Source organism: Lithobates pipiens, unplaced genomic scaffold (assembly GCF_037356315.1).
Source record: "Lithobates pipiens isolate NorthernLeopardFrog02 unplaced genomic scaffold, aLitPip1_a1.2 Scaffold_30, whole genome shotgun sequence".
Taxonomy (NCBI): Eukaryota; Metazoa; Chordata; class Amphibia; order Anura; family Ranidae; genus Lithobates; species Lithobates pipiens.
In genome coordinates, this window is record NW_027507791.1 from 10,375,086 (window position 1) to 10,402,956 (window position 27,871).

General features: G+C 42.0%; 1 protein-coding gene across 1 annotated transcript; it reads right to left on the bottom strand.

Annotated features, from left to right (window-relative positions):
* Positions 1–27,382, bottom strand: LOC143942402 (extracellular tyrosine-protein kinase PKDCC-like). Its single transcript, XM_077463682.1, has 7 exons — positions 26,840–27,382; positions 17,581–17,703; positions 13,451–13,722; positions 10,498–10,577; positions 10,301–10,402; positions 6,510–6,689; positions 1–3,371 (listed from the first exon to the last, which is right to left on the bottom strand). The coding sequence occupies exons 1-7, from the start codon at positions 27,353–27,355 to the stop codon at positions 3,247–3,249; spliced, it is 1,398 nt and encodes a 465-aa protein (XP_077319808.1). The 5' UTR covers positions 27,356–27,382; the 3' UTR covers positions 1–3,246.
* Between the last annotated feature and the right edge of the window lie 489 nt (positions 27,383–27,871).

Genomic DNA, 27,871 nt, shown 5'->3' on the forward strand with positions numbered 1-27,871 from the left:
TTTATTATAACACCAAATATATATATTTTTTATACAAAAGAATACTTTCACTGAAAGCACATTCTTTATACCTATAAGGTCAAATATAAGACACACCTAGACAGATGCCAAAATGATTCCCATTCATCAAAATTGGAGGAAGCAAAAATGTCTGTGCTGCCTACAGTAACCAATCTGAATGCAGCTGGTGCTAGAGTAAGAAATGACATCAGGGTTCAGTTTGATTGCATATTATGACAAAGACCCCTTTATACCACTTTAGTTTTCATAAATCAACCTAGGGTGACTTTTTTTCCCCATCTATCCATTAGGGTGAAGTGGCTCTGATGTAGATGATGGATATATAAGGCATGGTAGGTCAGCTTTAGGTCAGCTCAGCCGCAGGGAGACACCAGCCTTATTGGTGACTGCCTTCCCGGGTTTTTGGGGGTTCAGGTTCTAGAGTTCATTTCCCCTCTAAAGTGGTTGTAAACCCTTACATATACCAAATTAAGTGACTGGCATGAGGTGATACACAGAGATGAAACAAATCCTCCTACATAAGTTGTACCTGTTTATCTAAGGCCGTCTTTCCCCTACATCCATTCAAAGTTCAGAATTTACACAGGATCTCTCAGCTCTGAAAAGCAGGGGGTGGAGAGCTGAAGTTACATCAGTGAGGAGATCTCTGAGAGCTGATTGTAGTGAAGAGACACACCCCCACCACACAGCAAACAGGAACAGAGGTGAGGCTGTCAATCAGCTGGAGGTCCCTCCCCTGTCACCTTTTATCTCTTGGTATCAGGAAAACTTGTCAGAAGTCATTCATGCTGATAACAGAAGAAGGAAGCAGTGGACAGAAATGACACTTAGTGCTTTGGATTGAGACAAGTACACACTATAGAGGGATGTGCTTTGTTCATATTTCATGTCTGAGGTTTACAACCACATTAAGGACCATGTCACACTAGTGATCCTATCACTAGTTAGAATTCACCAGCGCAACGATCATCAGGAACACAGGAAGGACACATACCTGTTTTGTATGCCTTGCTGCAAAACCTGAATCGGCAATGAGAGAGCATCACCTCGCTTGTCAAGCCATTGAGGGAGAGACACCTTCAAGGGAGCCTTTTCACTCCCTGGTGTATCCTCCAAAGCAATCCTTCTGCTTGTGAATTCTCATCAGAAACAGGATTCTGTAGCATGGAACTAATGTAGTGGTTGTCCCAGATGCAGATCCTGACATTTCCAAAAGGGCCACACATAAAATTCAGTGAATGTTCAATCTCAGGGCGCGTACACACGCGGGGACTGTTCGCTCAACTTTGTCCGTCAAACAGTTTCAGCAAACAGTCCGCTCAAAATTAGCATGGACGGACTTGCCCACACACGACGAACGAACAGTTTGCTGAAACCGTGCGCGATGACGTGAACGGCACGTACGACGGGACGGAAAATACAACGTCCTATACACTGCATTACAACTTTCGGCATGTAAATCCTTTCTGAGCATGCGCGGAACTTAGTTTGACGAACAAGCCTACACACGAGGGGACTGTTCGCTGAAACCAAGTTTCAGCGGACAGTTTTTCGGAAATTCCGAAAAACCTTGTTCAGCAAACTGTTCGCTGAAACTGTCCGCTGAAAGCCCACACACGGGCGGACTGTCCGCCGAAACACTGTTCAGCGGACAAAGTTGGGCGAACAGTCCCCGCGTGTGTACGCAGCCTCAGAGGCAGCAGATACACAACAGGAGATTGTCAAAGACTATGGGCATGATACAAGAGATAATACAGGGGATAATCGCTGCAGATCTACTACAGGAGGGGACCAGAGTGTATCAACAGAATACAAGAGATGGTCAAAGGATGCCAACATGTGTCAGAAGATGGTCAGGGACTATGGACATAGTACAGAAGATGATCAGACACTGCGCACGTGCTACAGGAGATGGTGAAAGACTACAGATATGAAACAGAAGATGGTCAGAGACTATGGACATGATAGAAGAAAAGATCAGAAACTGTGGACATACCACAAGAAATTGTCAGAGGCTGGGGACATACTACAGGAGATGGTCTGGGACTATGGATATACCACAGGAGATGGTTAAAGACTACAGATTTGATACAAGAAATGGTCAGAGATTGCGGACATGATACAGATGACAGTCAGACTATGGGTATAATACAAGAGATGGTCAGAGAATTTGAAGATTGTCAGAGACTATAGACATGATACACAAGATGGTCAGAGAATATGGACATGACACAGGAGATGGTCAGAGAGAAACTACAGACATACTACAGGAGATGATCAGAGGATTTAGACCTGCTGCAGAAGATGGTCAGACTATGGGCAGCTACAGGAGATGATTAGAGACTATGGATATAATACAAGAAATGGTCAGAGACTGTGAACATACTACAGGAGATGATCAGGGACTATGAATATTGTGCACCAGATACAAGTGTTCTGTCACAGATATTCTACAGGAGATAGTTAGAGACTACAGATTTGATACAAGAGATCGTCAGAGACAGGAGATATACTACAAGAGATGGTCAAAGACTACGTACATGATGTAAGAGATGGACAGAGACTGCAGAGCTGCAAAAAGAGATGGTCAGAGACTGCGGACATGATACAAGAGATTATCAGAGACTGCAGACAAACGCAACAAGAGATGGTCAGAGACTACGAACATGATAGAATGGATGGTCAGAGACTGCGGACATGATAGAATGGATGGTCAGAGACTGCGGACATGATACAATGGATGGTCAGAGACTGCGGACATGATACAATGGATGGTCATAGACTGCGGGCATGATACAATGGATGGTCAGAGACTGCGGACATGATACAATGGATGGTCAGAGACTGCGGATATGATACAGCAGATGGTCAGAGACTGCGGACATGATACAAGAGATGGTAAGACTGCGAACATGTTATTGGAGATCCTGGTGACCTTGGTTTAGAAGACATAGACAGGTAGCACATTACAAGAGACTACTAGCAATCATTGCTTTCGCAGGGCAATTGGGAAACACACTTTAGTGTCTGCAGGGGTCCCAAGAAGCCACATGTGGCCCCTGAGTTGCAGGTTGGGCTATGGACTTCTATGGACTCTAGCCATGAGATGAGTAACCTGCATCCCATATAACTTGCATAGCATACTTTTGTGCAGTTCATAATGTTTTTTGATGCTGATTGGACGCCTTTACGTATTTAGCGCTGCGTTGGGCAACAAGCAATTCTTCAGCCTTTTTGTATATTTTGTACATCGTGGCTTCCGTTGTTACTTGACTGCTTGACGTAGACCAATGAGTTCTCATCTGGGATAAGCTGGGCTCCGCTGCTTGTAAAGGACACAAGATAGCGACCTGTGGAAACACAGCAGAGGGGATACATTTTAGAAGCTACAAATGACAGGTTCACTTTACATAATTGAAACCGGACAGCTTGGTCCAGGACTGGCAATGGTATTTTCAAATGGACAGAGAATGTCCCCGAGGGCCAAAATATTCCCACAAAAACAACAAGTTTCGCCGTCTCTGAGATGGCTATCGGCGCTTTACAGAGTGCATATCGACTTCCACAAGCTTGAATGACCCCTTGGATGGGGACAAGAGGCATATGTAACGGATTTAAAGTACTCCTCAAAAAAAATTAAAAAAAATAAAAGTGTATGCAACGAGTTCCAAGGTATTGTCAACACCACAAGCCCTGTGACGCAGTAGACGCTGGCGTTTCAATAAAATTATTTTTATACAACAAAAATGTCCCTCTTCTGGGCCGCACGTATCTGTAAGAGACATCGCGTGCTGCGGCTATGAGAAGGATAACAAGCGGATATTAGGAGCCGAGATATGTCAGCAAGGCTGGCCATGACTCAGTACCAAGTTACAGCTATCAGGAACAGGGATCGTGTAAAAATGATGATGCCAACCAAGCATGTACGCAACACAGGAAATTGCCCTGAAACCTGAAATGAAAAAGGAAACTGTAGCATATTTTCATTACAGATTCCCAGTTACATAGTAGGCGAGGTTGAAAAAAGACACAAATCCATCAAGTCCAACCTATGTGTGTGATTATATGTCAGTATTACATTGTATATCCCTGTATGTTGCAGTCGTTCATGTGCTTATTTAATCCTTTCTTAAAACTATCGAGGCCCCCCGCTGAGACCACCGCCTGTGGAAGGGAATTCCACATCCTTGCCGCTCTTACAGTAAATAACCCTCTACGTAGTTTAAGGTTAAACCACTTTTCTTATTATTTTAATGAGTGGCCACGAGTCTTGCTAAACTCCCTTCCACAAAAAGTTTTCTCCCTAATGTGGGGTCACCAGTATGGTATTTATAAATGGAAATCATATCCCCTCTCAAGCGTATCTTCTTCAGAGAGAATAAGTTCAGTGCTCTCAACCTTTCCTCATATCGCTCCATTTCCAGTACATGTTTCCCGAGTACTGGTGCCCAGAACTGGACAGTATACTCCAGGTGCGGCCAGACCAGAGTCTTGTAGAGCGGGAGAATTGCTTTATCTCTGGAATTAATCCTTTTTTAATGTATGCTAATATTCTGTTTGCTTTGTTATCAGCAGCTTGGCATTGCATGCCATTGCTGAGCCTATCATCTACTAGGACCCCCAGGCCCTTTTCCATCCTAGATTCCTCCAGAGGTTCTTCTCCCAGTGTATAGATTGCATTCATATTTTTGCCACCCAAATGCATTATTTTACATTTTTCTACATTAAACCTCATTTGCCATGTAGTTGCCCACCCCATTCATTTGTTCAGATCTTCTTGCAAAGTTTCCACATCCTGCAGAGAAGTTATTGCCCTACGTATCATCCACAAATACAGAGATTGAACTGTTTACCCCATCCTCCAGGTCATTTATGAACAAATTAAATAGGATTGGTCCCAGCACAGAACCATGGGGGACCCCACTACCCACCCCCAACTATTCCGAGTACTCCTCATTTATCACCACCCTCTGAACTTGCCCTTGTAGCCAGTTTTCAATCCATGTACTCACCTTATGGTCCATGACAATTGACCTTATTTTGTACAGTAAAAATTTATAAAATTCCTTTATCTAGATGGCAACTCACATCCTCATAGAAGTTTAATAGATTTGTTTGGCATGAACGATTCTTCAAGAATCCATGCTGATTACTGTTAATGATACCGTTCCCATTACTAAAATCTTGTATATAGTCCCTTATCACCCCCTCCAAGAGTTTACATACTATTGATGTTAGGCTGGCTGGTCTGTAATTCCCAGGGATGTATTTTGGGCCCTTTTTTAAATATTGGTGCTACATTGGCTTGCCACACATGTTCCAATCACCCGTTCTCAACTCCATCTACCCACAGCTGACACACACAAAAAAAAACACATCGGGCATACGCAACTACCTTCTATTTGCTAGGATGCAAACAATTGGACTGAAGTGTGGTGCAGACTCCATGGTAACCATGGGCAACTGGTCTAAAGAGGGCTGAGAATGGGCACAGGTTGGAACACCCATTCTACTGCAGATATTAGGAGCGCGGTAGGGGGCGCAGTTCTTGCCCTGGGCGCTGAATAAACCTGTCCTGGTACGGCGCTGGTGTATTTGGGAGGACGAGTGTCATCCCTGATAAATGACAGCTGACAAAAGTTCAATTAGCCTTAAATTGGTAGCAAACTCTGTTCTACCACTGGTACCTACAGGCAAGCCTATAGTAAGGTTTACCTGTGGGTACTGTGAAGATACCCCAAACTTCCACAGTTAAGAATAAATTCGGAGTGCATGCAGCCGGTGACATTACCGCCACATGCACTCTGAAGATCCAGTATACAGTGCCGGACCCTCAGAGCCTGTGCTGGAAACAGTGACGTCATCGCGCCCCTGGCCACTCATGGAGCCGGACGCAAACCTGGAAGGAAGACCCGGGGGGTTGGAGGAAATGTCAGCCCTCTCAGTGGTGACAGTGTGGCCCTAGAGGGCTTTGTTCTAAGGTAAATCTCTCATAATTCATACTAGCACATTATCACATTGTGTTGCAGGGGATTTTTTTTTATCCCCATCCACTGAGGTTTACTACAGCTTTAAGCTTGCCACATATGTGATTGGACACAGCCGTCATGTGATCAGGAGCGCCAATCACAGAGCCCTCCTGCCAATTGGAGATGTGCCATGTCCAGGTGACACAAGCTCATCGGGATTGCGCGGCTTCGCGGGCATATGATCCCCCTCCTTCTGAGGAACTTTCCTGAACGTCCACTTAGAAGGAGGAAGCGCCCACCCGACCGTATATGTGCAGTGTGGGAGGTGGTTAGAGTGTATTTTGCCACGCACTTTACATAGTTAGTTTGGGCCAAACTGGTTAGATTTTTGCACCCCCCCCCCCCCCACCCTGCTGCCCAGGGTCTGTTTAAAAAGCATACAAACTATAAAATTGAATCTATAAAATACAAGTGACCCAAAACCGTTTTCCATTTTCCCGGATGTTATAGGATACTAACCCGTCCATGTCTTTTGTTGGCCGATCATGAAGTTCCAGCAGCGGGGGTGACTGCTGCAAAATTCTGCCGCCTCGGTGGAGCTGTGCATAGACAGCAGGCATCCCTGGTGGTTATAAGACGGCCAGCACCGGAAATCGTTGGTCGTCTCATTGATACGAAATCCTTTCTGCACAGAGTATTCTGGAATAGCAAACCACTGAGCTTAGATCACTCAATAAATGTCATAATCAAATCAATGGAATTTCTGGCTATAGAAAGCAAATGTGGAACATTCAACAAAGCTAAACTTGCGTTTAGGGCCTATTGCACTCAGGGATGTATGCCCAGAATGCGGGAATTTTGTTTCCCGGGCATACACCCCTGAACACATGCGGCCCTACTCAAAAGTTTGGTACAGCATTTATCTGCTAAAATGCTGATCAAATGAATGATTACATATAAAAAGTACAACTAAAGTCTCCTATATGACAGTCTAAAACAAATTTCGAATCCAGTTACCATGTGATATAAAAGAATCGTAAAGTTAACCAAAAACTTCCTTTATCTTCCCTGACTGAGCCAAATCCTCCTCCATTTGTGTCTCACACACTTCCCCTCCCAGACACTGCAGATCACAGTGGGCGGGTTTTAGCAGCAGAGGCAGTGCTGTCCATCCAAAAATTAGTGGGCGGGGCTATGTGTGGCCAGGTGCTGATTGACAAGCCATCAGCCCTGACAATACTGATAGCCACACCCCTCACAGAACCTCTCATCACACTACAGACCCAGCCTACATGAGAGGGGCAACTCTGCTCTGAATCCAGAGCAGTGCAGTATCATTGCTACCCCATCACAGGAAGCTGCATTAGGTGGAATTTCCTGGCAGGATCAACAGGTATTTTGGGGAATTTTGCAGAGGTAGGTGTGTGTGTGTGGGGGGGGGGGGGGGGCTATGACAAAAATCTGAGTGCAGATAGACATACAGTACAATTAAATGCTGCTGCACAGTTTTATGGGAGGCCATAGTTTTTCTATTAACCACTTAAGGACCAGGCCTTTTTTTCGGACTTGGTGTTTCCATGTTTAAAACAGTTTTTTTTGCTAGAAAATTACTTAGAACCCCCAAACATTTTATATTGTTTTTTTTCTAACACCCTAGAGAATAAAATGGCGGTCATTGAAATACTTTTTTTCACACCGTATTTGCGCAGCGGTCTTAGAAGCGCACTTTTTTTGGAAAAAATTCACTTTTTTGAATAAAAAAATAAGACAACAGTAAAATTAGCCCAATTTTTTTTATACTGTGAAAGATAATGGTATGCCGAGTAAATTGATACCCAACATGTCATGCTTCAAAATTGCGCCCGCTCGTGAAATGGCGTCAAACTTTTAGCCTCAAAAATCTCCATAAGCGACATTTAAAAAATTCTACAGGTTGCATTTTTTGCGTTACAGAGGAGGTCTAGGGCTAGAATTATTGCTCTCGCTCTACCAATCGCGGCGATACCTCACATATGTGGTTTGACCACCGTTTTCATATGCGGGCGCTACTCACGTATGCGCTCGCTTCTGTGCGCAAGCTCGTCGTAACGGGGTGTTTTTAAAATTTTTTTTTTTTCTTATTTATTTTAATTTATTTTATTTATTTTTACACTTTTTTAAAAAGTAAAATAAAATGGATCACTTTTATTCCTAAACATCCCTTGTAATAGAAAAAAGCATGACAGGTCCTCTTAAATATGAGATCTGGGGTCAAAAGGTCCTCAGATCTCATATTTGGGCTAAAATGCAAAAAAAAAAAAAAAAAAAAAAAGAAAATCTGACATTTAAAAAAAAAAATACCTTTAAGAGGTATGGGCGGAAGTGACGTTTTGACGTCGCTTGCGCCTTCCTATGGTATAGAGACGAGTGGGGGCCATCTTAGCCCCACTTGTCTCTATGCCCAGCAGACGGAAGGACCCGATCGCCTCCGCCGCTACCGACGGCTCCGGTAAGCGGCGGAAGGTGCGGGAGGGCGGCGGGAGGGGGGGTGGCACCTCTCCCGCCGCCGATAGCGGTGATCTTGCGGCGAATCCGCCGCGGAGACCACCGTTATCGTACAGCCGACCGCCGCCTGAAGAGATGGATATCTCGGTTGTGGCAGCAGCTGCTGCCGTTACCGAGATATCCCTCTTCAAAAAATGGACGTACATCGTCGTGCGGCGGTCGGCAAGTGGTTAAGGAAGCACTGAATTATTAATGCTGAACTCTAAATACACATCAGGGAGCTTTTTTTAATCTGTCCAATCACAGCTGATCACGGATGTAAACAGAAACCGGTTATCGGCACTCCTTTCCTCATGCTGACCGCATGAGGAGAGGAGAGAAGAGCCGATAACCGGCTTCCCCAAAAGGGACATCTACACTGATAATTAGGGCACCAGTGCTACAAATCTGTGCCCACCAGTGCTGCCAATAAGTGCGGAGTGATCCCCCGCTGAGCAAGCAGATCCCACAGATTGGAGGTGCCTGTGTAAGAGGGGCCATAATCAGGGCACTGATTATCAGTGCAGTCCCAACAGAAGTGCAGCAGACTGATAAGCTCATCCCTCTTTCACCCTGCTCTCTCCTCCTGTCAGCATGTTCCTTGCGCTGCAGCACAACTGAATGACTCCATGGGGTTGACTTACTAAAGAAAATCCACTTTGCACTACAAGCGCACTTGGAAGTTCAGTCACTTTAGATCTGAGCGGGAAGATCTGAAATGAGGGGTAGCTCTGCTGATTTTATCATCCAATCATGTACAAGCAAAAATGCTGTTTTTTATTTTCCTTGCATGTCCCCCTCCGATCTACAGCGACTGCACTTGTAGTGCAAAGTGGATTTGCCTATAGTAAATAAACCTCATTGCGTTGCTTTTCTCTCTCCCAGTCTGATGTTGTACAGGGACTGCAGTGAGCTGATACCAGGTCAAAAACTGGTACTAAAAATGCTTGTATAAAAAAAAATACATTGAATAATGTAGCAATGGTTTGTGTATTTTATATCAGCCTGGAGTTCTGGCTTGCAAATTTTACCGACCCCTGGATATCCCATTGAGGAATGTGAAATCCAGATGGTGAACAAAGAGAAGGAGAGGAGACTGGAATTGGGCAAGTGCTTGGGCCAGTCTAGCCAAAGCTTCAGAAATGGCAGCAAATATATTCAGCAGCAAGGAATTGGAGGACTGTGAATTTGTGTTAGCAAATTCAGTTTTGTTTCATGAGTTTCTATATCAATTTTGTAACATTTTTGGAGCAATTTTGTAACAAATTTTGTCGCAATTTTGTAACAATTTCATAGCACTTTTGTATCAATTTCGTATCAATTTTGTAACTTTGTTTATCAATTTTGCATCCGTATCGTAGCAATTTTGTAACAATTTCGTAGCACTTTTGTATCAATTTTGAATCAATTTCGTATCAATTTTTTTAATCAATTTTGTATCAATTTCGTAGCAATTTTGTAACAATTTCAAAATTGATACAAAAGGGCTACGAAATTGTTACAAAATTGCTACGAAATTGATACAAAATTTATAAAAAAAGATACAAAATTGATACAAAATTGATTCAAAATTGATACAAAAGTGCTACGAAACAATTTTGTATAAATTTTGTAACAATTTTTTTAATCAATTTTGTAGCAATTTTGTAACAATTTCGTAGCACTTTTGTAGCAATTTTGTAACAATTTTGTGCCACAAGATGAATTTTGTGAAGTCTCTGATGTCATCTTTTCAAAGTGACTTTATTACTTCAAAAAAGGTGGAGATGGACACTAATGGGACTGACCTTTCAGATCTTGGGTCCAGCTCTGGTTCATTCCTGACTTGTAATAGCTCTGGACATCTTCAAAGGCCTTCAGGGTTTCATGAATCCCAAAGCGTAAATCACCTGCAATCAGAGCAGACGTTTTATGGAGGGTCTGTCAGCGGGAAAACAGGCACTTATATGGTCTGGAAACAACTGTTTTTGTCTGCTCAAAGTACCTGTTGCATTCATGATGTCCTGGAGGAGAGGTCGAAGGGCAGGAGGTGAGGCGTGGGGCAAGAGGTAAGTAAAGAAAAATCTGGAAAGACAAAAAAAAAGTCTACATAAAATCCTGGAACTTTAAATTCAAAAGGAAAGTACAGAATATTTTCAGTAAATATGGCCGGCCACACGCTAGTAGATTTTCAAATGTCCTCAGTACATTCGATGACGAATGTCATTCAAAAGTACTTCTGCTCGCTTTTGACAATCAACTTTGGAATGAATTTAATTTCTCAAAACAAAAACCACATACACTGTTAGACATTTGTTCAATAGAGAAAACATTTCCATCCTGCTCCTTGGAATTTTCTTATAATCGAGAGAAAAAAAAAAAGAAAATTTAGAGCAAAATCAGAAGTTTTAGGACTAAACTCAACAGTAAGTCTCAGTTCACATCTATGCAGTTTGCTTTTGATCCATTTTTGCAGTGCGTTTTTGCTGTGCATTTTGCGTTTTTGCAGTGATGTTGCAGCGATATGCGTTTTGCATTTTTTATGGGTTTTTTTGCCAATTTATTGTTGGGCAGATTAAAGAGGAACTGTAGTCTGCTCACATAATTTGTTATAAAAAACATCTTTGCCATTTTAAAGCCTCCCTCCAACCACTTTCCATGTTATTTTATATATACTGTGATTCTGTACTTGCCAAATATGCTGCAGAAATCTCCCTCCACTGAGTCTGACTGCAACCATTTTTACTGTGGGCAGCTGAAGCTGCTGCCTGTTCACTTCCTGGATTTACACAGACACACACCTCCAGCTCTGCAGCTCTCATTGGCCCTCTTATGACTCATCCCCCCTCCCTTCCTGGCTAACTCTCACAAGAGTGAGAGAGAGAGCTGTCGATGATGTCATAAGCCTAGGGTAATGACCACTCAAGAAACAGGAAGTGGGCCTTTAAAAAGGTATTTACTGGCAGAAAAAAAAATGTTTTACTATCCAAAGTTAAAACAACAAGGGCAGGAGATTTAACAGATGGAAAGTGAAAAAAATTACCGAAGTTTCGCTTTGACAAAAAAAAAGCAAATCGTGGCAAAAACGCTCTACATGCTTTTCTGCAGATTCTCCATAGAAGTCTATTAAACCAAAAAAGCAAAAAAAAAAACCACAGTTTTGCCTTTTAAAAAATTCCTGACCTTTCCCAAAAATGCAGCAGCTGAAAAAAGCACAGATGTGAACGTGTCCTATAGGAAACCATGTAAAATGAACTTTAGTGCAACTATACTGTAGTTTTCAGAAAAAAGCACCAAAAAAAGCATAAGCGTTTACCAGGCCTTATAGTTATCTGTGGGAGTGATTTACTAAAACTGCAGAGTGCAAAATCAGGTGCCGCTCTGCATAGAAACCAATCGCCTTCCAGTTTTTTTTTTTTTTGTCAAAGCTTCATTGGACAAGCTGAAATTAGAAGCCGATTGGCTGCCATGCACAGCTGAACCAGATTTTGCACTCTCCAGTTTTAGTAAATCAACCCCAATGTGTCCCTGTTTGAGAGATTGACTTCACTTCCAGTCCTGGTGACACTCTTGTATCTTGACACACAAGGTGTCACTGAAACAGGAAATGAAGGTGAATCTCTCATTTCCTGTTTCAGTGACACCCACGGTTACGATTGTTGGCCAACCCGAGCATCTGATTTTTGTCAAAAGGGCGTGTGCCAGGATCTTGTCTTGCATACTAACGGTACACAATTGTCATGCCACAAACACAAACGTAGCGACATAATATGAGGAATTTCAGCTCTTGAGCGTCACTCTTTGGGCCCCTTCTGCTAATTGTCCAGTGGTGAGATGATTGGAGCTTTGTGACATGGTGCATTATCCTGCTGGAAGGAGCCATCAGAAGATGGGGACACTGTAGTCATAAAGCGGATGGGCATGGTCAGCTACAATACTCAGGTAGGCCGTGGGGTTTAAGCGATGTTCAATTGGTACTAAGGGGCCCAAAGTGTGCCAAGAAAATACCCACACCATTTCATCACCACCACCACCAGCCTGAACCGGTGATACAAAGCAGAATGGATCCATGCTTTCGTGTTGTTTACACCAAATTCTGACCCGACCATCTGAATGTTGCATCTGAAAGCGAAACTCATCAGACCAGGCAACATTTTTCCAATCTTCTATTGTCCATTTTTGGCGAGTCTGTGCCAATTGTAGCCTCAGTTTCCTGTTCTTAGCTGACAGGAGTGGCCCCCAGTGTGTTCTTCTGCTGCTGTAGTCCATCTGCTTCAAGGTTAGATGTGTTGTGTGTTCAGAGATGGTATTCTGCATACCATGGTTGTAATGAGTGGTTATTTGAGTTACTGTTGTCTTTCTGTCATTCGGAACCCAGTCTGCCCATTCTCCTCTGACATCAACAAGGCATTTTCCTCCACACAACTGCCACTCACTGGATATTTTCTATTTTTTCTACCAGTCTCTGTAAACCCGAGAGATGGTTGTGTGTGAAGATCCCAGTACTTCAGCAACTTTTGAAATACTCAGACCAGCCCATCTGGCACCAACAACCATGCCACGTTCAAAGTCACCTAAATCCCCTTTCCACCCCATTCTGATGCTCGGTTTGAAATTCAGCAAGTCGTCTTCACCATGTCTAGATACCTAAATGCATTGAGTTGCTGTCATGTGATTGGCTGATTAGCAACTTGTGTTAGCAAGCAATTGAACAGGTGTACCTAATAAAGTGGCCGGTGAGTGTATATGGAAAAGAGAAAAAATATTAGAGAGTGACAAGTTTTGGGGGGGTGGAATAAAGGTCTTGAGCGCCATGGCATATGAAGGCGAATAGAGACTTGCAGGTAATAGAGGGTATTCCTTTTTAAATAAAACCATAAAAAAATGTAAGTTAAGTATGTCACAGATAGAAACCAGAGGGAATGTGGATTTCAGAAGTCACCATTGGGGTCTATTACCTGTAAGCATTGTAGAGATTTCTCTTCTCATTGGCGCCGATGCAGGTCCCTCCCGTAGAGCATGTGACAGCAAAACTCCTAGCAGGAAAGGCAAGGGTGCAATCGGCATCCTGCCTACACGATCTCTCTTCATTCGTGGCGTCATCCAAATCCGTCAGCTTCAGACTTCCTTCCACCATGATGAACTGCCGCGGCTGGAAATCCAGGAGGACAACTGAACCCAGGGGGGAGTTTGCCAGGTAATGTAATAATTGGACCAGTTCTAGGCAGACCTGAGGACAAATACAGACATACAGAATGAATTGCTAATGTCCAATAACGTTGGCGTACACAAGAACACACAAAGAGCTAATCACTACACCATTTCTCATTACTGCCGCTGAATGAGTGCCCTAGGATTTATTTTGTGCCACAGTGCTTCAAATCTGCAGTACAATTGAAAGAACATATAAGAGATATGAAGGTGCAAATCATACAAAACAACATATAAAAAGGAAAATATATACAAATTATATTAAACAAACTACATCAATAAAAACAATACATGTAGTATACTCATGGCCATGGATGTATGCAAAGCATCCTATAAATGACAATGGTTTACTGTAGTCATGTTCTGGTTTGCTACATGTTTCGCCATATGGCTTCTTCAGGACAGAAGGAAGAAGCCATACGGTGAAACATGTAGAAAAACCAGAATGTGACTACAGTAAACCATTGTCATTTATAGGACGCTTTGCATACCTCCATGGCCATGAGTATACTGCATGTATTTTTATTGATGTAGTTCATTTAATAAAATTTGTATATATAGTTACATAGTAGGCGAGGTTGAAAAAAGACACAAGTCTAACCTATGTGTGTGATTATATGTCAGTATTACATTGTATATCCCTGTATGTTTCGGTCATTCAGGTGCTTATCTAATAGTTTTTTGAATGCTATCAATGCTCCCCTCTGAGACCACCGCCTGTGGAAGAGAATTACACATCCTTGTCACTCTTACCGTAAAGAACCCTCCACGTAGTTGAAGGTTAAACCTCTTTTCTTCTAATTTTAATGAGTGACCACGAGTCTTGTTAAACTCCTTCTAGCTTTGTTGCCCTTCTTTGTACTTGCTCCATTTCCAGTACATCCTTCCTGAGGACTGGTGCCCAGAACTGGACAACATACTCCAGGTGCGGCCGGACCAGAGTCTTGTAGAGCGGGAGAATTATCGTTTTCTCTCTGGAGTTGATCCCCTTTTTAATGCATGCCAATATTCTGTTTGCTTTGTTAGAAGCCGCTGGGCATTGCATGCCATTGCTGAGCCCATCATCTACTTGGACCCCCAGGTCGTTTTCCATCCTTTATATTTTCCTTTTATATGTTGTTTTGTATGATTTGCACCTTTAAAGTCCCATATCTCTTATATGTTCTTTTTTCATTTAAACAGGATGTTGGTGTCATATTTTGTGTAAATTTTGACACCGATATCTGACCACTAGGGATGAGCTCAGGCGTGTTCGCATGGAACACGTGCAGAGCCCGCCAGGAAGTGAGCGCAGCGCTGCACTAATCACAGGCAGTGAGACATTGCTCGATCTCTGCAGCCGCACATCGGGGCAATGTCTCACTGCCTGTGATTAGTGCAGCACTGCGCTCACTTCCTGGCGGGCTCTGTACGTGTTCCATGGGAACACACCTGAGCTCATCCCTACTGACCACATAATCTGCAGTGACAGATGATTGCCAGCCTGCAGGTAAAATCTCTACAATTTTTCACACCTGGATCTATATATCTTAGAGTAAAAATTTTTTAAGTCATGGCTATCTACCCTTTAACAGACTTTTGTACGACCTTTACTAAGGGTTCTATTTGCTGTGCCGTCATGAATAATTCCTGTAATGTGTCTAATGGAAGTATTTCTTATAATCATCAGCTCCATCTACTGGCCACAATGCAGTATTTTTCTGAAATACCACAAGCAGTCAAATACCACCATAGTACCACTAGATGGAGCTGACAGTTATAGGAAATACACATTTAGACACATTCAGGCTGGGTTCACACCGCAGCATGGAGTGGCTCACAGCAGGGGGTCTGGTGCGTCCCCCATTCCAGCCCGAATTGTTGGCTGAATTCGGACCTGAAAAGGACCAGAAGACGCACAGGACTCATGTGCAATTCGCACCGGAGCCGCTCCAGAAATGTGTGAAACCGGCTCCATAGAGGGCCAGTCACAATCTCCTGCCATGCGAATTGGAAGCAGGGAAAAGCCACATCCTATTCACAAGGAGGCTAAGGGGATTATATGTGATGGCTGACAGCAAATATACTATGTTACCAAAATATTGGGACGCCTGCCTTTACACCCACATGAACTTTAATGGCATCCCAGTCTTAGTCTGTAGGGTTGAATATTGAGTTGGCCCACCCTTTGCAGCTATAACAGCTTCAACTATTCTGGGAAGGCTGTCCACAAGGTTTAGGAGTGTGTCTATGGGAATGTTTGACCATTCTTCCAGAAGCACATTTGCGAGGTCAGGTACTGATGTTGGATGAGAATGCCTGGCTTGCAGTCTCCACTCTAATTCATCCCAACAGTGTTCTATCAGGTTGAGGTCAGGACTCTGTGCAGGCCAGTCAAGTTCCTTCACCCCAGACTCACTCATCCATGTTTTTATGGACCTTGCTTCATGAAAGTTTGTGCAGTTCCTGGTCCAAATCATTTGGTGGAGGGGAGATTATGGTGTGCGGCTGTCTTTCAGGGGTTGGGCTTGGCCCCTTAGTTCCAGTGAAGGGAACTCTTAAAGTGTCAGCATACTAAGTCATTTAGGACAATTTCATGCTCCCAACTTTGTGGGAACAGTTTGGGGATGGCCCCTTCCTGTTCCAACATGACTGCGCACCAGTGCACAAAGCAAGGTCCATAAAGACATGGATGAGTGAGTCTGGGGTGGAGGAACTTGATTGGCCTGCATAGAGTCCTGACCTCAACCCGATGACGCTTCAGTGGGGCTTCGATGATGGTTCTGTGGTGCTTCTGTGGTGCTTTGATGATGCTTTGGTAGTGCTTTTGATGGTGCTTTAATTGTGCTTCAATGATGCTTTGGTGGTGCTTCTGCGATGCTTCGGTGGTGCTTCGATGATGCTTCGGTGGTGCTTTTTTGAAGCATCATAGAAGTGCCACGAAGAATCGCATGAAGCACCACCAAAGCATCATAATGGTGCCACCAAAGCATCATTGAATGCGGTGGTGCTTTAATGATGCTTTGGTGGGGCTTTGATGATGCTTCGTGGTGCTTTGATGGTGCTTCGGTGGTGCTTCAGTAGTGCTTCGATGATGTTTCGGTGGTCCTTTGATGATGCTTCGGTAGTCCTTTGATGATGCTTCGGTGGTCCTTTGATGATGCTTCGGTGGTCCTTTGATGATGCTTCGGTGGTGCTTTTTTGAAGCATCATAGAAGCGCCACCAAAGCATTATAGATGTGCCACCAAAGCATAATTGAAAGCACCACTGAAGCATCATCGAAGCATCAAAGAAAGAACCACAGAACCATCATCGAAGTCCCACCGAACCATGATAGAAGCTTTACAAAAGCAAAAACACATCTAAAAAGCATGTTGAAGCGGTAGGCGCTTCAGTGTGTGTTGAAGTGGAAGCGAGTGTAAATGAGCCCAAGCCTCGCAGCAGCACGTATATTTTACTGCAACACATAGATGTGAAAAAAAAAAAAAGAACGTTTTGGAGCAGTTGGGCCCTGAGATGAGGGATGGATCCACTGACATGGCAAGTCTTTGGCAGATTTTTGACTTTTCTCAGTGTCATTTATGTAAACACAGACCCCTCCCCCCATCCATCCATCCATCCATCCATCCCTGAGTGATTGACCAGAGAATCCCCCCCCCATTGTGTTCTGGCCTCTCACACTCTGTTTGCACAGCTCTCTGCACTAATCCCTTCTGCCCATTGAAAACTCAACTCATTAACCACATCACAGTGGGAGGCCAAAGCCCAACCTTCAAAAGCCACAGGTTGCATCCCGCTCCCAGCTGTGAATGGGTTAATCCCGACCCTCGTGGGGGGGGGGGGGGGGTGTATCCATGAGATCCACTGAAACAATTACCATTGTTTGCTTGCCCTTACTTTAAATCTCTCCTCCCAGGGGGCCTGCAGGAGCTGAATCATCTCAAGGGGAGACCCCAGATCCAGCATGGCGGTGACCCTCAGGTCCGCAGGTTCGCTATTCATGTAGCACTGTCCATGGAGCTGTGGAGAGAAAAGAGAAATTGTCATGATAAAGCATGGCTGGCACATGGGGGTCCTACTCATCATCATTAAAGAAAAAAATAATAATAATCACATTAAGAGGGTCCCATTGTTATTCAGTGCAGGAAAATTCTTTACAGGACGCCAACATAGGACTGGTTGGGCTCCACTCGGCACAAGACCCAATGGATAGGCAATCCGCGTTCTGTCCTAGAAGTACGAGCCGCATTGGTGCGCACTAAAGAAAAGTAGAACGTGTTGCGTCTTTGCGCGCTATAAGGTACTGCTTCACACACAAAGGCTTCATGTGCACTTAGCATCGCAAATGCCACTTTTAAGGGCGTTTAACTTTTTTTATTTATTTTTTCTGCCTCCCTGGTTCACACTTAATCCAACTTTAACCACTTAAGGACCAAGCCTCTTTTTGAGGTTTGTTGTTTACAAGTTCGTTTTTTTTCCTAGAAAATTACTTAGAACACTCAAACATTACGTTTTTTTCCCTAACACCCTAGAGAATAAAATGGCGCCCGTTGCAATATTTTCTGTCACACCGTATTTGCGCATCGGTCTTGCAAGTGCACTTTTTTTGGAAAAAAATACACTTTTTTGAATAAAAAAATAAGACAACAGTAAAGTTAGCCCATTTTTTTTATATTGTGAAAGATAATGTTACGTCAAGTAAAATGATACCCAACATGTCACGCTTCAAAATTGTGCCCGCTCGTGGAATAGCGATAAACTTTTACCCTTAAAAATCTCCATAGGCGTTGTTTAAAAAAAAAAAATCTACAGGTTGCATGTTTTGAGTTACAGAGGAGGTCTAGTGCTAGAATTATTGCTCTCACTCTACCAATCGCGGCGATACCTCACATGTGTGGTTTGAACACCGTTTTCATATGCGGGCGCTACTCACATATGCGATTGCTTCTGCATGCGAGCTCGGCGGGACGGGGCGCGTTTAAAAAAAAAAAAAATCTTGTTTATTTTACCTTTTTATTTTTAATTTTTACACGCTTTTAAAAAAACAAAAAATTGCGTCACTTTTATTCCTTTTACAAGGAATGTAGACATCTCTTGTAATAGAAAAAAGCATGACAGTACCTCTTAAATATGAGATCTGGGGTCAAAAAGACCTCACATCTCATATTTACTCTAAAATGCAATAAAAAAAATAAAAAATAAAGTGTCATTTAATTTATTTATTATTTTTTTTAAATGGCCCTTTAAAAGCTATGGGCAGAAGTGATATTTGGAAGTCACTTCCGCCCTGCATTGTTCTTCCCGTCACTCATCTCCATGCCCAGCCAGGGTGAAGATCCCATCGGCTTACCGGAGCCGTCGGCAGCTACGGAGGGCATAGGAGCGAGGAGGGGGGTGGGGCCCTCTCCCACAGCCGTTAAAATTGATCTTGCGGCGAATCTGCCGCAGAGACCACTCTTATCGGAAAGCGGACTGCCGGCCAAAGAAGAGGATACTGGGGTTATGGCAGCTAGCTGCTGCCATAACAAAAGAGGTATATCGGCGTGCGGCGAGTGGCGTGCGGCGAGTGGCGTGTGGCGGTCCATAAGTGGTTAAAATCATGCGACTTCATTTTAAATCACACTATTGTACAAAGCTGCAAGTCAGTGTGATTTCAGTTGCGACTTGGCCGACGTTTATTTGGCTTCATGCACAGATATTGTAAGCTCTAAAGAGCAGGGCCCTCTGATTCCTACTGTATTAAAGTGTATTGTATTTGTACCGTCTACCCTCAAGTTGTAAAGCGCTGCGTAAACTGTTAGCGCTAAATAAATCCTGTATAGTAATAAAAATAATAATAATAGTAATGTCTAGACAAGTTGCACCTGAAATTGCCCAAAAATAGTGCAAGAACTACTTTTTTTTTTAAACGGTGCAGCTCCGCAAAGTCAGCTTTGCACCAGGGGCGGACTGACAACTCATGGGGCCCCTGGGCAATAGGAGATTTTTGTGCCCCCGGGCAATCAGACATTATGGGGCCACACAGTAGACGCACACACACAGTATACAATCAAACAGTATACACAGACATGTTTCTATTGGCTGGGAAGGTACTGGAGAGGTGGGGCAACTATAATCTCTGGATTTTTAGACCGAAAGGATGTCGGTAAGGGACATTTCAGAGACTGATGTAAAAAAACAAAAAACACATTTTTACATACTGTCCCTGGTTTTACTGAGGCTGGCAACCCTGATGGGGCCCCCTAGTGGCATGGGGCCCTCGGGCAGTGCCTGAGTGGCCCAATGGTCAGTCCGCCCCTGCGTTGCACAAGAGGGTGCAACTTGTCATGTGATTTGGACCTGTCAAATCGCACCGGTGTGAACCGGGGCTAAACACCCCTCTATGTTAGCCTATATGTCCATGAAAACATAGGCTTTTAAAAGCGTTTAGCGGCAGGAAAAAAAAAAACAGTGCGCTTAAGAGCTAGACGTATTCAGTGCATGAGCGTTCATTCCGATGGCCAAAATAAATTAAGGAAGAACTGCAGTCTGCTCACATAATTAGTAATAAAAACATCTTTGCCATTCTGAAGCTTCCCTCCAACCACTTTGCGTATTATTTTATATATACTGTGATTCTGTACTTGCCAAATATGCTGCAGAAATCTCCCTACACTGAGTATGGCTGCAGCCATTTTATCTGTGGGCAGCTGAAGCTTCTGCTTGTTTACTTCCTGGATTTAAACAGACACACCTCCAGCTCTGCAGCTCTCATTGGCCCTCTTGTGATTCATCCTCCCTTCCTTCCTGGCAATCTCTGAGAGAGAGAGAGCGAGAGAGAGCAAGAGCGAGAGCGAGAGCGAGAGAGAGAGAGAGAGAGAGAGAGAGAGAGATCATAAGCCTAGGCCAGTGATGGCGAACCTTGGCACCCCAGATGTTTTGGATCTACATTTCCCATGATGCTCATGCACTCTGCAGTGTAACTGAGCATCATGGGAAATGTAGTTCCAAAACATATGGGGTGCCAAGGTTCACCATCACTGGTCTAGGCTAATGACCAGACAAACGCAGGAAGTGGCCTGTATAAGGGATTTACTGGCAGAAAAAAAAATGTTTTGCTATCCAAAGTTAAAACAAAAGCAGAAGATTTATTAGATGAAAAGATGAAAAAATTACTGAAGTTCCACTTTAATATTCTAGCCAATGGAATAAATGAACACGTATGCGCCAGACGTGCCTAAATGCGTTGGCAAAACACAGCTTTAGGCGAGTTTTTTAGGGCCTAGTTTACACCTATGCGTTTTTTGTTTTTTTTGCCAGTTTGCTTTCGATCATTTCTGCAGTGCTTTCTGCCATGCGGTTTGCATTTCCTTTTATGGTTTTTTTTTTCCAATTTGTTGGGCAGATTAAAAAAAAAGGCAAAAAATGCAAATTGCGGAAAAAAATGCACTACATGCTTCTCTGTAGCTTCTCCATTGAAATCAATTGAACCAAAAAAAAAAAAAAACAAACACAGTTTTGCGTTTCAAAAAAGTCCCTGACTCTTTCCAAAAACGCAGCGGCTGAGAAAAAAAGCATATATGTGAACGCGCAAGTAAAAGCCTGATATAGAGCCGTCAGATTTTTTCCTTCTTGCTGTCTATATCCTGTTGGGGAGATTTCCACTCACTTCCTGTCTCTGACTCACAACAGGAAGTAACAGGTAATCTCTCCACTGTATGGGGTGAACCTTGCCCCCCCCCAGATGTTTTGGAACTACATTTCCCATGATGCCCCACTACACTGCAGAGTGCATGAGCATCATGGGAAATGTAGTTCCAAAACATCTGGGGTGTCGAGGTTCACCGTCACTGAACCAATTTCATAGTGTCACCTCCTGTTGTGGTGACAACATCCTGTCCATCCATTCTGGGTCAATTCTGAGTACCTCCCAACTCTGAAATGGGAACGGGGAACGGGGGACGCCTATCAGCAAAAGTATGTAGGCATAGGCCACACCTCTGCCTCTGCCACACCTCTGCCACGCCCCCTAAAAGAAGAATTATACAAAAAACACAAAAAAATTTGTTAAATTCTTTTTTTTTATTATCACTACTATTCCTTTATATTGGCTTTTGACATTTACAAATGCAGCAATTTAGAATTTAGATGAAAGGTTTAGCACTGGGAAACACTTTTTGAAAGATAAAAAGTGCATTTTTTATACAATTATATAAAGCAGACCAAAATGAGGGACAAATGAGGACTTTATTCCAAATCAGGGACAGTTGGGAGCTATATCAATAGGACAAATCGAGAGTGCGAATCTCAGTAGACGTGTGTTTTCGTTCCAAATAGAATTTTTTGGGAATTAATGAATCCGACACAACGAATCAAAATCTTGGATAAAATTTTAATCGTTTTTAAATCAAATTTGAATCATTTTCGATTTGAATTCCCGAAGAGAATTAAATAGAATAGAATATAAAGGAATAGAATAGTAAAGAATATAATAGAAAATAAAAAGGATAGAATATAATAGAGCAAAACAGAACAGAATACAAAATAAAACAAAAAATAAATAGAAAAAAAAAGGATAGAAAATAAAAGAATAGAGTAAAACAGAACAAGTAGAATTAAAATAAAAGAACAAAATAAAATAGAAAAAGGAAAAGAATAAAATATAGAAGGAATATAACTATGTTTTAAAATTCGAATTGTGAATAGAATAAATTAGAATTCGAATAGAATAGATGTATCCAAACTTCTGAATTACAAAAGTATAATTGAATTACTATAGTATAACTGAATTACTATAGTATATGAATTCAATCGAATCCGACTTAACAAATAAAAATTTTGGGTGAAATTCGTTTTCGAATCGAATTCCCGATGATAATTAAATAGAATACAAAATAAATTAATAGAATAGCAAAGAATATAATAGAACATAAAAAGGATAGAATATAATAGAGTAAAACAGAACAGAATACTAAATAAAAAATAAAAAATGAAAGAGAAAAAAAAAAAGGATAGAATAGAAAATAAAAGAATAGAAGAAAACAGAACAAATAGAATAAAAAATAAAAGAACAGAATAAAATGAAATAGAAAAATAAAGGAAAAGAATAGAATAATATAGAAGAAATGTAACTATCTTTTAAAATTCTAATTGTGAATAGAATAAATTAGAATTCGAAAAGAATAGATGTATCCAAACTTTTGAATTACAAAAGTATAATTGAATTACTATAGTATAACTGAATTACTATAGTATATGAATTCAATCGACTCCGACTTAACAAATCAAAATTTCGGATGAAATTCGTTTTCAAATCGAATTCCCAACGATAATTAAATAGAATACAAATTAAATGAATAGAGTAAAACAGAACAGAATAAAAAATAAAACAAAAAAAAAATTGAAAAATATGAAAGAGAAAAAAAAAGGATAGAATAGAAAATAAAAGAATAGAAGAAAACAGAACAAATAGAATAAAAAATAAAAGAACAGAATAAAATAAAATAGAATAGAAAAGAAAGGAATAGAATTGCAAATAATACAATAGAACATAATATATTCTATCCTCTTTTTTTCTATTATGTTCTATTGTATTATTTGCAATTCTATTCCTTTCTTTTCTATTCTATTTTATTTTATTCTGTTCTTTTATTTTTTTATTCTATTTGTTCTCTTTTACTCTATTCTTTTATTTTCTATTCTATCCCTTTTTTTTCAATTTTTTTTGTATTCTGTTCTGTTTTACGCTATTATATTCTATCCTCTTATTTTCTAATAGCGTAAAACAGAACAGAATACAAAAAAAATTGAAAAAAAAGGGATAGAATAGAAAATAAAAGAATAGAGTAAAAGAGAACAAATAGAATAAAAAAATAAAAGAACAGAATAAAATAAAATAGAATAGAAAATAAAGGAATAGAATAATATAGAAGGAATATAACTATATTCTGAAATTTGAATAGAATAGAAAAGAATAGAAATGAAAAGAATACAATAAAAAAATGGAAAAGAATAGAAGAGAGTAGAATAGAAAGAATATAACAATATAACTGTTTTCCAAAATTCGAATAGGATACATTTGAATAAAAGAATAGAATATAATAGAAAAGAAAAGACCAGGATAGAATTTTTTTTTATAGAAAAAAACAATAGAATAGAATGGAATACAATAGAATGGAATACAAAGAATAATCCTCCAAAATTCGAATTAGAATAAATTAGATTTCGAATGGAATTCCATTTGAATGCAATTCGAATCGATTTGAATTTGAACAAACAAAACAAATTCGGCAAAGGAATTTAACTAAACTAATTTATGAAAATAACGAAACGAAACATAACAAATGTTTTTGTTTTGCATGTGTCTAAATCTCAGGCAGCAATCAAAAAAAACCTTCTGAATTTCATCAAATATTTACACATAAAAAGACTCCACCATACATCTGAATTGGCTGACAGATGCTGAATGCCTGGAATTTGATCAATCAGAGGTGTTGGGCCTCCCCTGCGGTTTTGTCGCACGTCTGACACATGTGGAAGGCCCGGCCTCTGCGTTTACCTAAGGAAGTGACCTGACGGAGGTCAGGCATAGACAAGGGCCCCAACCCCCCACTTCGGGGGACAGTGATCACGTCATTGTTGCTACAAATGTCCCTGCAAATGGGGCAACCTGAGGTCATCTGACACCTTCCCGTCCAATTAAAAGTGCTTTTCTCATGCATGGAGGACACTGAGGAAAGTGACGGTATTATTGCAGGGATGGCCAGCTACAAAGTTCCTAATGATCTTCTTGTTGTGTTTACCCCTTTTATGGACTGTGGCACTTTGATGATGTCTTCTGAGAACAATGGAGCCCCCAGAAAACAAACTAACGCACTGAGACCGTTCAGCTGGCACATACACTATATTGTCAAAAGTTTTAGGACACCTGCCTTTACAGAACACATGAACTTTAATGGCATCCCAATCTTAGTCCGTAGGGTTCAATATTGAGTTGGCCCACCCTTTGCAGCTATAACAGCTTCAACTCTTCTGGGAAAGTTATCCACAAGGTCTAGGAGTGTGTCTATGGGAATGTTTGACCATTCTTCCAGAAGGGCATTTGCGAGGTCAGGCACTGATGTTGGACGAGAAGGCCTGGCCTGATCGAATTCATCCCAAAGGTGTTCTATTGAGGTCAGCAAAGTCCTTAAAGACATGGATGAGTTTGGGGTGAAGGAACTTGACTGTCCTGACTTTAACCCAATAGAACACGTTTGGGATGAATTAGATCGGAGACTGCGAGCCAGACCTTCTCATCCAACATCAGTGCCTGACCTCACAAATGCGCTTCTGGAAGAAGGGTCAAACATTCCCATAGACACACTCCTAAACCTTGTAGACAGCCTTCCCAGAAGAGCTGAAGCTGTTATAGCTGCAAAGGGTGGGCCAACTCAATATTGAACCTTACGGACAAAGACTGGGATGCCATTAAAGTTCATGTGCGTGTAACGCCAGGCGTCCCAATACTTTAGACAATATAGTGTATATTAAAGGCAATGTTCTTATGGTGTTGGCTTTAAAGTGTATAGAGAACAAAGATAAGGCAGGGAAAAGAGGCAGAGGGTGAGAGAGAAAAGAGAGAGAATAGAAAGGAGAGAAACAAGAGAAGAGGGAGAGAAAAGAAAAGTGAAGAAAAGAGAAGAGAGAGTAAAAAAAAGAGAGAATAGAGACAGAGATAGGACAGAAGAGAGGGAGGAATAGAGAAGAAGGGCAGGGAAAGAGAGAGGGAGAGAGAGAGAAGAGAGCAGAGAAAGCGAACAGAAAGAGAAGAGACAAGAGTAGACAGAGAAAGGAGAGGGAGAGAAAAAAAAAGTGAAAGAGAGAGAAGAGAGTAAAAAAGAGAGACAGAGAGAGGAAAGAAGGGGAGGGGGGGGGGTTGGGGAATAGAGAAGAAGGGCAGGAAAGAGAGAGAGAGAGAGAGAGAGAGAGAGAGAGAGAGAGAGAGAGAGAGAGAGAGAGAGAATGAGAGAAGAGAGCAGAGAAAGGGAATAGAAAGGAAAAAGACAAGAGAAGAGACACTTTGACCCACTGAAGCAAAAAGAGCATGCGGTTGTGGTGCGGTGGTGTGGCATTGACCGGGTTAAAAAAAAGCGGTGAGGAGGGTACATATCAGCTGTCAAACACCTCTGAAAAGCGATCTGCAGGCAATTTGCGCCTCCTACTGTCTGTGTCCAGGAGCCATAAATGATCGGAGGTCTGAGACAGGGTCTATTTGTGATGCATTGTTGTTTGCGCTTTATAACTAACTATCTTGTTGTCAATTAAAAAAATGAATAAAAAAATGTTTTGAAACAAAAGAATACAAATTTTTTATTTATTTTTTTGCAATGAACCTTTAAGCCCCATACACACCATTCGATTTTCTGCCGATTTTCAACTTCAGATTTACCAAAACCGTATAATATCAGGTCAAATCTTAACACAATCAAATTTTTTCCCAACAACAAGCTCACATCGAACATTTCCCGACGGAAATTCCGATCGTGTGTACGCGGCATAATGCCCTGTACACACAGTCGGACATTCCGAAGACAAAATCCATCAGATTTTTTCTGACGGATTTTGGCCCAAACTTGTCTTGCAAACACACAGTCACACAAAGTTGTCGGAAAATCCGATCGTTCAGAACGCGGTGATGTAGAACAGGTACGACGGGACTATAAAGAGGGCAGAAGCCAATAGCTTTCATCTCGTAACTTATTCTGAGCATGCGTGGCACTTTGTCCGTTGGAATTGTCTACACACGATCGGAATTTAAACGATTGGATTTTGTTGTCGGAAAATTTTAGCTCCGGATCTCAAACTTTGTGTGTCGGAAATTCAGACGGAAAAAGTCAGATGGAGCCCACACACGATCGGATTTTCCAACAACAAGATCCGATCGCACATTTTCCGTCGGAAAGTCCGACCGTGTGTACAGGGCATAAGACTTTCAGTTTGTATGCAATCAGGCAGGCCCTTGCACTACATGGTTTTGGTAAATCTGAAGACAAAAATCTGAAGAAAATCTAATAGTGTGTATGGGGATCTTACGTACCTTAAGCTCGCTGATATAAATAGCAAAAAGAAATAAAAAAATGAGGTTGTTCTATAACCCCCCCCCCCCCCCCCCAATATATTTATCAGGACGCCGTACCTGGGTGACGCCGGGGTGGCGCAGAATCTGCATCAGCGCAATCTCCTTCTGCAGTTTGTACGTAGCCAGCCGGTGACAGCCGGCGCGGTCGCCGTACACCTTCACGCAATTCTTCACGTCGTTCCCGTCGTCGTGGACCGTCTTGATTGCGATATCTTTCCCATTCAGTAAAGTCCCCCTCAGGACCAGTTTGGTAAAGCCGGACCCGATATAATCGATCCCTGACAAATCGGAGAGGTCTTGGCACGTTAGCGCCCCGTGCAGCGGCGGCTCCGCTCCCAGAATCCTCAGCGGCTCATCCTCTGGACCTGTCCTTTGGGGACCCAGTAAAATTTGATGGAAGAACATCAAGTCGCTGTGCCTTTGCGCAATTTCCTTCCGCAGGTCGGGGCTGTGTGGGGAGCCCAGCAGTGACATGTATTTGTCATTATAGGAACCTTTTCCTTGGGGTGAAAGTTTTACAAAAATGCCAATAAATACGAGAGCGGCTCCAAGGAAAATGATGTGTCCTTTCATTGTGCTGCTGTGACCAGCTTCTCACCTCTGTCCCCTTACTGTAAATGAGTTAATTAGGAGAGGAATGCCTGTCCCTGTTTGTCTAATGGGGAGGGTTGATGGGCTCAGGGACACCCACTGAGTAGGGAGGAGGAGGCAGCAAGCCTTACCTGGGCTCAGGCTGCTCCCTATTGATATAGTTGGCTCTCTGCTGCCACCCAGTGGACAATGCAATGACAAGGACTCATAATACCACCAGGGGCTTATTTCTAAGTGAATGTCAAATAGGATAACTTTGTCACATTATTATTATTTTAAAGGATTTATATAGCGCCAACAGTTTGCGCAGTGCTTTACAATATAAAAAAAAGGAGACAATACAGTTATAATCCAATAAAATACAAGAGGATTAAGAGGGCCCTGCTCAGAAGAGCTTACAATCTAATAACATTAGTCCTCATTCACATTGAACGTGACTTTAAAATCGCGCTACTTCATCTGAAATCACAAAAGACGCATTTCAGTGCGACTTCAGGT

Bases quoted from the DNA above. Each gene is read 5' to 3' on its own strand.
- LOC143942402 (XM_077463682.1), bottom strand. From the start codon at position 27,355: ATGAAAGGACACATCATTTTCCTTGGAGCCGCTCTCGTATTTATTGGC. The intron at 10,578-13,450 runs GTAATAGACCCC...TTGTCTTTCCAG, and splicing joins AATCTCTACAATGCTTACAG to ATTTTTCTTTACTTACCTCT. The intron at 3,372-6,509 runs GTTAGTATCCTA...GTGTTTCCACAG, and splicing joins CCAACAAAAGACATGGACGG to GTCGCTATCTTGTGTCCTTT.